The 10,934-nt window shown below is 35.3% G+C and overlaps 1 protein-coding gene across 7 annotated transcripts in view; it reads left to right on the top strand.

The window, feature by feature from the left end:
- Positions 1-6: 6 nt before the first annotated feature.
- The window catches only part of LOC144652233 (uncharacterized), a 69,394-nt gene continuing 58,466 nt past the window's right edge, over positions 7-10,934 (top strand). For 6 of the 7 annotated variants that reach the window (XM_078512252.1, XM_078512251.1, XM_078512248.1 and 3 more), the window contains exons 1-4: positions 7-161; positions 474-554; positions 978-1,412; positions 1,961-2,089. In XM_078512252.1, coding sequence (XP_078368378.1) covers positions 143-161; positions 474-554; positions 978-1,412; positions 1,961-2,089 — 664 coding nt within the window. In that variant the 5' untranslated portion in view covers positions 7-142. The remainder of the gene's footprint in view (positions 162-473; positions 555-977; positions 1,413-1,960; positions 2,090-10,934) is intronic. The other variant, XM_078512249.1, reaches the window with a different exon arrangement.

The raw sequence follows: 10,934 nt of genomic DNA, 5'->3' as shown, positions 1-10,934 counted from the left end.
TGAAGCCGAAGTATGGGCCAAATCAATCAAGCACATCTCGGGCAAAGACAGAAGAAAGCGACTCCAGGAGTCTCAATTACTGCGTACGTTGTACGAGGAAGAGTATAGTTGGGAGAGGCAAACTAAATCTCTCATTGATAAGATGGTCAGCCTGGCTCATGGTATGATATTTTTTCATTGGGAGTTGTTTTCGTTTATAGAAGGGCTATCAACTAGCTACATTTCTAATAACAAACCTCGCAATACCCTCATGTTTTGTTAATTGATCCAGTAACGTTTAGTTCCTTGTTTATTTGACTGACAAGGTACGGGTACCATCTATCTTGAACACTTGAGCTCCCAGTACATCTGCAGACACGCCCTAGATTCTTTTTTTTTTACTCTTTTCTCTAGTCCTAAACCCTAGTTGTCAAGCTGGATAAATGGGAATGTTTTGACACTTACAAGTAACCTGTCATGTTTTATTTTTTGAGATGCTTCTGCAGCTGGTCAGTGCTCGACAGGAAGAACAATACCGACTCAGGAAATAAACGTTATGACTGACTACTCTTCAGGTACAGTACCTTCAGAGCACACGGTTCGTATAAACATCTCTTCTACTCACTTGCAGCATTGGAAGTACACTTTGACATTTCAAAGACCAATATATTAGAAAACTGGAAATGTAGAATATTAAATTTTTATTCATGTGATAAATTAGTTAACTTTAAAATTTCTGGTACGTGCATACTGCACATGTTAATTTTCGTTATAGCCCCGTTTTGTATATCGAAATTTTGTCAGTTTCTATAATTTCTTAAATATTTCAATTGTGATTGCAACATTAGCACACTATAAATTCGAATGTAACTTGTTGAATTTACTCACAACTGAAGATGTTCGTTGAATTTCAAGCAGTTTTAGGTTCGTGCAAATAAAGGATTTTCTTCGTGTATATAAATACCAGAGCACATTTTAATGCTTTGATTTTCTTTAAGGTACTGTGGCCATTGAAATCAAAGTAAACACCGTTACATTTCAAACGATGAAAAGCAGAGATCCAATGCAACAAGAAGAAGCCAAGCGAATTATAATGTCTGAGATGACAAAACAATTTCGTAAGACAACTGCAGCACAAATTCCGTCTGAGAACATTCCTCTCTGCCTCCATTACTATTTGAAAGGGGTTCTCGACCTAATAATAAGAGAGGCAAGCGACGGGAGTTTACGGATAATAGTCGAGTGCAGCACCTTGGAAGTTCTTGAACGCCTGTGGAAAGACTACCGTTCTGGGAACCTAAATACAGTTGCCGAGAAATGTCTTTTAACAGATGATATTAAGTGGTGGTTTGATGTGGAATCCGTACAGTTGAAAACAATTATTTTGGAAGAAGACTACTTAGCTTGCAAACTGTTCCTAACGGATATTTCAAGTGAGTCGCCAATCAACAGCTTTGGGCATTGGTTTCCATTAAGGAGCTTTGCCATGGTATTTTAAGTCATTACTTCCAAAATGAAGGAAACTTAAATGATAGTTTTCTAACGTAGAAAAACACGAAAGTAGTAATAACAACCCAAAAATAAATAAGGATGGTTTCGACTGACGAAGACTGGATTAAGACGGATTATGAGCAACAAACTTGAAAAAATTTGCCAATTATTTAAGTTGAGTTGTCCGTAAAGTGGCACCTTTAATAGATTTGGCATTTTTCTCCTCAAAAGTTATCAGCAACTTAGAGTACTCAATTAATTCAATATTACGCTCCAAGTTTAAAAATATAGTAGACAACATAAGGTCACAAAACGACAAATGGATTGAGTTCAAGGCACTCGAACTGTTTTAGCTCCGATTCGGTATAATTATACTATTATTGTATTATTATTGTATATTCGGTATACAAAAACAAAGATGCAGATTGGACAAATGCAGTTGCTATTGTTAAGGAGCTAATGCAGTTGCGTTTTCTTCCACATTATTTAGGAGTAAATCGTGACGCAACAGTAAAGGACGACGAATTGTTGCCCCAAAGCCAGACTCAGGATGCTGATGAAACTCAGACCCAGACCACCGAAGAACCTAAACCGATGACTGTCCAACTTGCAGTAAATTGTAAGTAACTTGACGTTTCACAGTTAGAAAAAAAGAGAAAATATCGTTGTTGACGAATAACTACGTTAATACACTGGTAAACACTGACTGCAAATGTTATTTATGCTCCACTTTTCGAGGAAAATTGAAAGATGAGAGGAAGAAGAAAGCTAGAGAGTGTTTAAAATTGTATTTAAAACAAATTAGTAGACACGCTACACTGAAACCGCGAATCTATTGGTTCTCTAGCCATTCTCTTACGGGCAACCATCGCGTACGCACTGCCTTTCAAACGGAAAATTAGTCGCGGTGTTTTGTTTAATAAGCAGCAAAAATTTTGGGCGTTAATGGAAATTAAATAATCGGGAAAGAAAGAAACACATTATAAACGAATCAAAACCGAAACGAGGCAATTGCACCATCGTGTCCATATACCCACAATCGACAAAGTTAGGAGTTACAAACATACCACACATAGATATACAGCACGTGCCAGTGCGACAATGGTTAAAAATAAAAGGCAATGAGAAACCATCGAGTAATGTCTGGTCCAAATTAAAGGCTAAACCTGCTGTGTCTCGCCATTAGAAAATGACGTGACACAAGAAAATGAGGGCAGTTTGTGCATTCCATGTAACCATTCTTTGCTTTCCAGCTTTGTAAGATCTCCACGTCAAATTGCGATAAAGAACAGATAATCTCTTTTCATATTTCCTTGTTAGCACTAGTAAAATTACTAATTTTAAAAACACGAAACAACTTTTTAAAGACATGTTTCGGCATGACTTATGCCATCTTCAGTTTATTGAGAATTTAAAATCTAGGGCTATATATATACCCAAGCTACAAATACAAAAATAGAAATGTATACAAAGTAAAATTACAATAACAAAAGATAATGGTAAAGCCGTTACAAAGTGGCAGGTACTGTCTGGTACTGTCTAGAACAGTAATTACTCACAGTGTGAGCTTTAGACCGTTACTAATAGAACAAAAGATTAAAATAAAAAGGTGTTGACATGCTGCACTTGAGTGTTTAAATCTGGTTTTAAACTATTAATGTAAAAGGCCTCTTTTAATTTAAGAAAATAAACGGTTTGAGCAGAATCCAAAATTTTAAAGCAATCAGATGTGTATAAATTTTTGCAATTAGATGAACTGTTAAGGTGTTTAAAAACATGTGAATTTTTGTCAGTTAAAGTATGCTCTTTGATCCTTGTTGAAAAATGACGGGAAGTCTCGCCAATATAACGGGAGTTACATCCCGCACAAGTAAATTGATAAACAACAGAGGATCTAATAGCATCAGGAATGGGATCTTTAAAACTGAAAAAAATTCTTCATTTTAAAAGAGGAAAAAACTAACTTGATGTTAAAGTCGCTGCAAAAACGCCTAGATAACTGTTTAATTTTTATCTGGGTTATATTAGATACATTGCCGATGAAAGGTAGTTTGAAATAGCGAGTGCTAGTGTTGTTAGAATTACTTATACTAGCATCACTAGAGGAATTAAGTCTAACATTATCTAGATAACGTTTAATGATTTTGTCAATTATGTGAGAGGGAAATGAGTTACGTTTAAGAGTTTCTGTTAATTTAGCGAGATCTTTGCGAAAACCCGAATTAGAGTTATTGATTTTAAAAGCTCTGTCAACTAAGGTATGAATTAAACCTATTTTATACTTAAATGAAGTAAAACTAAAGTAATTAGTAAGAAGACCAGTGTAGGTTTTCTTATGATATATAGACATGGTACAAATAGGAGAAGAGTTATATACTAAAATATCTAAGAAAGGTAATTTACCCTCTAACTGCTTTTCAAATGTAAATCTTATGTTAGGATGTCTGGTATTAAGGTAATCTAAAAATAACATGGCATCTTGCTCATTGTTAAATACACAAAAGGTGTCATCGACATATCTACGGTAAAATAAGATAGGGGAGTCTTTATAATTATTTAACCACTGTTCCTCATGGAAACCCATAAACAAGTTAGCTAAGATAGGAGCCAAAGGGGAGCCCATAGCCACCCCATCAATTTGATCATAAAAACAACCATTGAATAAATCAAAGGCTCTATGAGCAAAGTCGTGAATGTGGTATATTATAAACTGATAGCCCAGAATTAGCCAAAATAAATTTTAAATGTCTGCTGACAAACAACATTTTTTGTAATTGTCTACGAAATCTGTTAACATATGTCACAGTTGAGTCATGTTTAAAATTCTAGCTGGTAAGTGATAAATAACCCCATATTCTAACTGAAAACTAACCATCCAGTAGTCCATCGAGGCCTTCTAGCTAAGCAGCTAAGAAGTGAAGATTATTTCAGAGCTTAAAATAATTAATGCTGAGAGAGACACGTATAGTGGTAACAAGATATGAGGTACCTTAAGATGCTGCGAAGCTGGTAATGGAAAGAAGATAGGGATTTTTTTCTACCAAACTGTTTCACATTTGCTAAAGGGTTCTTTAATTAATAACCAGGTAGCTCAGCCATTTTATACAGGACAGTGGTATTATTCGACATACATTTTTCTCTGTTAAAGAATGGCAGACACTGTGACAGAAGGCAAATAATTAAAAGAAACTAACAGATGCCTCATACATGTGACTTCTAAGAATTGAAATTGGCAGGAAACAGTAAAGCCAACATAATTTATTATCAATTTAGAGGCGTGATACATGTAACAAATGAAAACTGCTGCTTATTTCCTTTTCTGGTATCTTTACTTGCAACCAAAAAGTTTACTTTACCCCTTTACATGCCACGAAAATCATCAATGCATTTTAATCAGCCTTATTAATTCATTTTTAAATAATCTCTATACATTGCCAGCCATCCTGCAAAGATTTGGTGGCCATGTTGGATTAAAGGATCTGAACCTTAAAGCTTGTTTATCTTTTACTCTTTGTTTTCAGCCGTCAATAACAATAACTCCAAATATTTTATTTTTCAAGCTGTACAGTCTGCTAAAAGTCAATTTATAGAGAGCAGTATTCACTGTTTGTGAAAAATATATGAGAGTAAATTTGAAATAAAATTCTTTTTCTGATCATGTGTTTCATACAACGTTACGGCAGGAGGATGTTCATTCCAGCCCACACCTCTTGACAGCCTAGCCCCATGCAGAGTTCAGTGATGTGTTGTATTGCAGGATATTGTTTTGGCGAATCTATAAATTAATTCAAAATTCTATGTGCCTTGTTAAAATAAATCTGTAGGACAACACGTACAAAAATAGGGCCCCAATGGGTCCATGTGTTTTGCTGCTAGAGCAAAGTCTTGGGGAACATGTTGATGAAAGACAAGTGAGTCGAGATTGAAATCCAACGTCTTTTATTGTCTGTCACTTGTGTGCAGGTTAATAATTGCACTATATTGTAGTCACTTTGTGTTAATTCAATCCTGATAATTTTACTGATCAATGTTACCGTTATGTTGAAATCAAAGACAGCAAACATAATTTAATTACTAGCAAGTTAACGTAATGTCTGACATGATTGTCTCTTTGATAAAAAACAGTAACTCTTAACATTATAAAAAAATCTCAATGAACTCAATGTGATTCTTTTAGTGGCGTTATCTCACTGGTTACCGTTAGTTGTATTTGGAATCATTGTCACAATGGTAGCGTTTTAACAACAACGAAAAAGACAGAATCTATTGACCTTATAAGAACTCAATGTGATATATTTATTAGTGACAAGACAGTGGTTCTTTAACCACTTTCACCCAAATTAAACACTGGAACAACTAACTCTTAACAAACTTGTTGTGTCACCCTGAGTTAAATATGCAAAATTCAGAAATTATAAATAATCGCACGCGCACCGGCGTACAACAACAGAAAGACGGCGTTGAACGTAACGCAAAGTTCATTTTGAAAGCGAAAGTTTACAAATAATTATTATCATTCGTCAGTCATCCCTTCACGCATGAACACTCGTCGAATTTCAGTGTCTTCACAACAAGATCGGAAGATCGATAAGGACCAATTTTTGATTCTGCGAAAGTTCGTTTTCTTAAAGTTTTAGAAATTTGTGAAGTTGGAGGATTCACTGAGGACTGCGTAGCCGAAGATGCAGTGGCTCGCTGGACATCAAATTCTATTTTTCACGGCGTTTAATTAATCTTCACAAAATAAACATGTGGCGCCAGCGCGTCTGGCAGTCAAAAATTCATTTTTCAAAAAACTTTCCCTTTCCAGCTATTTTAGCGGGGCTTATACTATAGCACCTACCTGTCAGTCGTAGAAAAGCTGAAATTTAAGGATGAACTGTTTATTAAATGAAGACCGTATTATTTTTTAATAACTAGTAAACAAACTGGTCGCCACGCATTTAAACACGAACTGACGAATGTTGCATCTGATGCAGTGAATCTGGTGAATGAGAACTTCCTTTAATATTTCTTTGTTTTCGACGGTGTGCACCACTGAATAAGTTTCTTTCCCATTGTGATGTTACTAGTATTAATTCGTTTCTAGCTGTCTTTTATATAGCTCGAATACAGCTACAATTAGCGGTGCAGCCTACCAGCATGGTATATTCCTTTCCAGCTGTCTTTGCGTGACAAGTTACACGTTCATACATTTTATTTTAAAATATGAAGTTCAGAGTTAATACAGTACTAGTATGCTGTAGACAGTGTAGACAAGGTGAGGGTAAGTTTATTTTCAAAGCGAAAGTTTACAAACTGTGCACTAACCGGTCCTTTGGAGAAAATATTTATGACCTTCGGCGAGGTTCCAAGTCTTCGCTCTTTTCGTAAATGATGAAAACTGCAGAATAATTTTCTCATAAAACTGGAGTGGTCGCGCCACAGTTTGTTTTCTTTCCCAATGCGATATACTTTTAAATCGGTTTTCTGTTTTCCAACGTGTCCAACGTGGTTTGCGTTCGAATACTTTGGCCCGTAACTTCGAATGCGATCAGCGCTACGGTTCATTGGTTTCGATTTTGTTTGTTCATGGATTTGATTGACATCGGTAGTTCAGATTTCTCCTCTGTTACGGCACTTACACCTTACGGCACTTACGGCACAAACTTCAGCTCTAAGTGTAAGCAATTTGTTATTTATCAGCATGGCATGCAACCAGGTTCCTTTTTGGCTGAGATAAGGGGGGGGGGGGAGGCATAGGACATGTACAGAAATCGACCTTAAGGTTACTATTGTTATATTAGTGGCTATTACATTTTAGCGCTTTTAGTGAGTTGGGCGAAAATCGCTTAATTTAGTACTTGCTAAAATTTGTCTTGGTCAAATTTCAAGTACCCCGGTACCTCCCCGGTACCCCCTTCCCACCCTAATGGAACACAAAAATGGATACTGGTAACTTTGTTCTTTTAGGCAATGCAATTTATATTCATTCAATGTCAAGATATGGTAGTCTTTTTCTTTTACTGAACATTTATTTTCATCTTAGCCATATATTCATCACCAGCCAGTAAAAGCTGGTTTACACGATATATTTACTATTTTTTGAAGTTTTTGGAAAATCCCTATATAGTCGCTAAATCTTGCTCAGAAAAAATCGTTAAAATTAATAGCTGCTAACAATAGTACTCTCTCAGTATTTCTTTGAATGTCTACCCCATAGCACTCAGTGGATGTTGACAAAGCAAAAAATTACCTGAGTGCAATGATACACCCCTGGAGAACTACAATTACCACAGTTGAACTAATATGTCCCTTTTTTGACAGACCATGTGTATGAAGAAAAAATAATTGTAAGGGTTTGATGCATAATACTGTGTTTACAAATGTAGTTTTGCCTTCAAAAGCAGAGCAAATTTATCATTCACATAAAATGATAAGGCTTGCTACCTAATGAGCTACGAATGCCAGAGGAAATTTTGATTTAAGTTTAAGTCATGAGATAGATGTACTTGGGAACTTCGTTAACGTGAGTGTGACAACGAATATAAAATATTACGAGATACAAAAACTTGACGAACGTGCAAATGAATGATTGACCGATCGAAAGACAAAGCAAGCCAACTATAGATATCTCTAATTGTTTCCAAACGCATCAGTTTAATTTGTAGCGGAAAATACTGCCTTATTTAGGGTGATTTATTACTTACCCACTATTTGATTGCATTTCAATGGAAGATAATTTCATATCCGCGGACTTTCAAAATAAGCTATTGTTCGGCGTGCAAGTTTCTTGCTTCCTTGCATTGGCCATCCTTTCCATTGCATTGTGTGTAAATGTGGATTCGAGCACTGGCCTCACTAGAAAAATTCCTTCCAGAAAGGAAAAAATATTCGTATTCTCCTGATGTACATCCACAAGTTTGCATTACAACTCGGGAAACCAGCCCTTGTACAGTTCATCCGCCATTTTGAACTTAATTTAAACTTAATATAAAATTGCCAGGTTACCAAGGGAGTTTACACAAATTTAATTGAATTTCTCCAGCAAACCGCTATAAGTCGTTCTTTGCATTCACGACTTAAAAATGGGTATGAGAAGTAGCAAATGAAAACAACTTTTTAAGACTAACCTTACTAATGGGAAAATCAGGATTATGTTTGAAAATAGTATTGACTGCAATATTTATAGTCTCCTCAAGAGGGATATTAGTAAATAAACTTTGTACATCAAATGAAATAAGAAACTTGTCGTATGATCTAATATTTTGAAACTCCTGAACAAAAGAAAAAGAATCTTGCGTAGTATATTTATCAGGAATATATGGACTAAGAATAGATACTAAATACTTAGCTAATTTATAATTGTAAGCCCCTATTGATGAAACGATGGGTCTAAAAGGTGGAGGAGAATTAGCTTCCCGTTGTTTGTGTAATTTGGGAAGGCCGTAAAACCTAGCAGGTAGTGACCCTGTAGGATAGATATCACGATATGTCTTCTCATCTAAGCAGCCTTTAGACTTAAGATCCCTAAGAAAGCGTTGAAGCTTACCCTCCCTACTTAAAGTAGGGTCCTTATCAAGACGTTTAAACTTAGACTGATCGCTAAGAATATTAAGACAACAATCATTATATACGTTACGGTCCATAATGACAACTCCGTTTCCTTTGTCTGGCTTTAGGATGATAATGTTCCTATTGTTCTTAATGTTCCGGAGAATGCGATGTTTCTTGATGTCATGAGTAGTAGGATGATAAGAAGAGATATAATTTTGTGCGAGATGAGCAATTTGAGTTTTAAGATGTGTTTCTTGATCCTTGTTGGCGAGCTTAGGGTAAATTACCTTTCTTAGATATTTTAGTAGATAACTCTTCTCCTATTTGTACCATGTCTATATATCATAAGAAAACCTACACTGGTCTTCTTACTAATTACTTTAGTTTTACTTCATTTAAGTATAAAATAGGTTTAATTCATACCTTAGTTGACAGAGCTTTTAAAATCAATAACTCTAATTCGGGTTTTCGCAAAGATCTCGCTAAATTAACAGAAACTCTTAAACGTAACTCATTTCCCTCTCACATAATTGACAAAACCATTAAACGTTATCTAGATAATGTTAGACTTAATTCCTCTAGTGATGCTAGTATAAGTAATTCTAACAACACTAGTGTAGCGGGACAGATTAAGTAAGATGAAAGAGCCAAAGGTCTTCGGTTAACAGCGTTTAATTCTGGGTTGTACTTCTGCTACAAGTTCTCACTTTAGCGTAGTTGAGAGTGTCGCAGAGTCATTCGTCGTGTGTTGTTTCTGATTACATCTCTGGTTATGACTCTGATTGTTACTGATTATGAATCCTCGAGAGCTACAAGGCAGCTCTATTTAAAGGAAATTACCAAAAATTAATTACTTTTCACAAGTTTCCGTGCTATTCATATGCGAAAGTAAGGTGTTTTCAGATGTTCTAACTTCCGAGAGCAAAGGAAACCGAAATGATGTAATGTTTCCTTTGTTTGTGAAAATTTTTGCAAAGTAAGAAATATCTTAGGAACTAAAACTCCTTACAGAAAAACAATCGGCTAGATCGAAAGCTAGTAACTCAACGAAGTTAGTGTTGATAAAATATTTCAGTTTACTAACGAAAAACTATGCGAAATTCAGCAAAAAGCAAATCACCTGCGAATAAGAAAACTCGAAGGTGTAAACTCTTGCGAGCGAATTTAGTTTTTAATGAGAACTGTAGAACTTATAAATATGCGAGGTTGAGCTGTAAAAGTGCGAACGATTCCGCAACCTAATCAAATAGTTCGTTTCGGCAATATTAGTTACCTCGGTTATCGCAGCTGAAAACACCTCTTGCGGAAAGCAATAAGTTTTACAATAAGCTACAATAAAAGGCAGATTTTAAGCTTAATAAATATCTTTTCTAAAGTGTTCGTGTTTCCTAAGTCTTAAAGTTTACAGTAGCGGTTAACCGAAATTATTTTTAAAGTTAAAGATGAAGTAAAAGGTCGAGACAAGGATTCCTTTTAACAAGCTAAATATGAGCAACCATTCAGTAGCTACGGAAAAGTAGATAAAGCTGAAGGATAATCTTAAAGCAATCTGCGACGTGAGTCAGTTCTCACCTAGTTCAAACGCGAGTTCACACTTAACTCATAATTGAAATTCTTGTTTTCCGCAGATAAATAAATAATCTTAACGCTCGAGCGCGTATTAAGAAATATATTTTTAAAATAATCCCAAAATATGCTCCTACACTAGCACTCGCTATTTCAAACTACCTTTCATCGGCAATGTATCTAATATAACCCAGATAAAAATTAAACAGTTATCTAGGCGTTTTTGCAGCGACTTTAACATCAAGTTAGTTTTTTTCCTCTTTTAAAATAAAGAATTTTTTCAGTTTTAAAGATCCCATTCCTGATGCTATTAGATCTTCTGTTGTTTATTAATTTACTTGTGCGGGATGTAACTCCCGTTA

The sequence above is a fragment of the Oculina patagonica genome, chromosome 4 (genome assembly GCF_052425735.1).
Source record: "Oculina patagonica isolate OP01 chromosome 4, crgOcupat, whole genome shotgun sequence".
NCBI lineage: Eukaryota > Metazoa > Cnidaria > Anthozoa > Scleractinia > Oculinidae > Oculina > Oculina patagonica.
The sequence above is the reverse complement of the archived record's forward strand: the minus strand, read 5'-3'. Positions and strand labels throughout refer to the sequence as shown.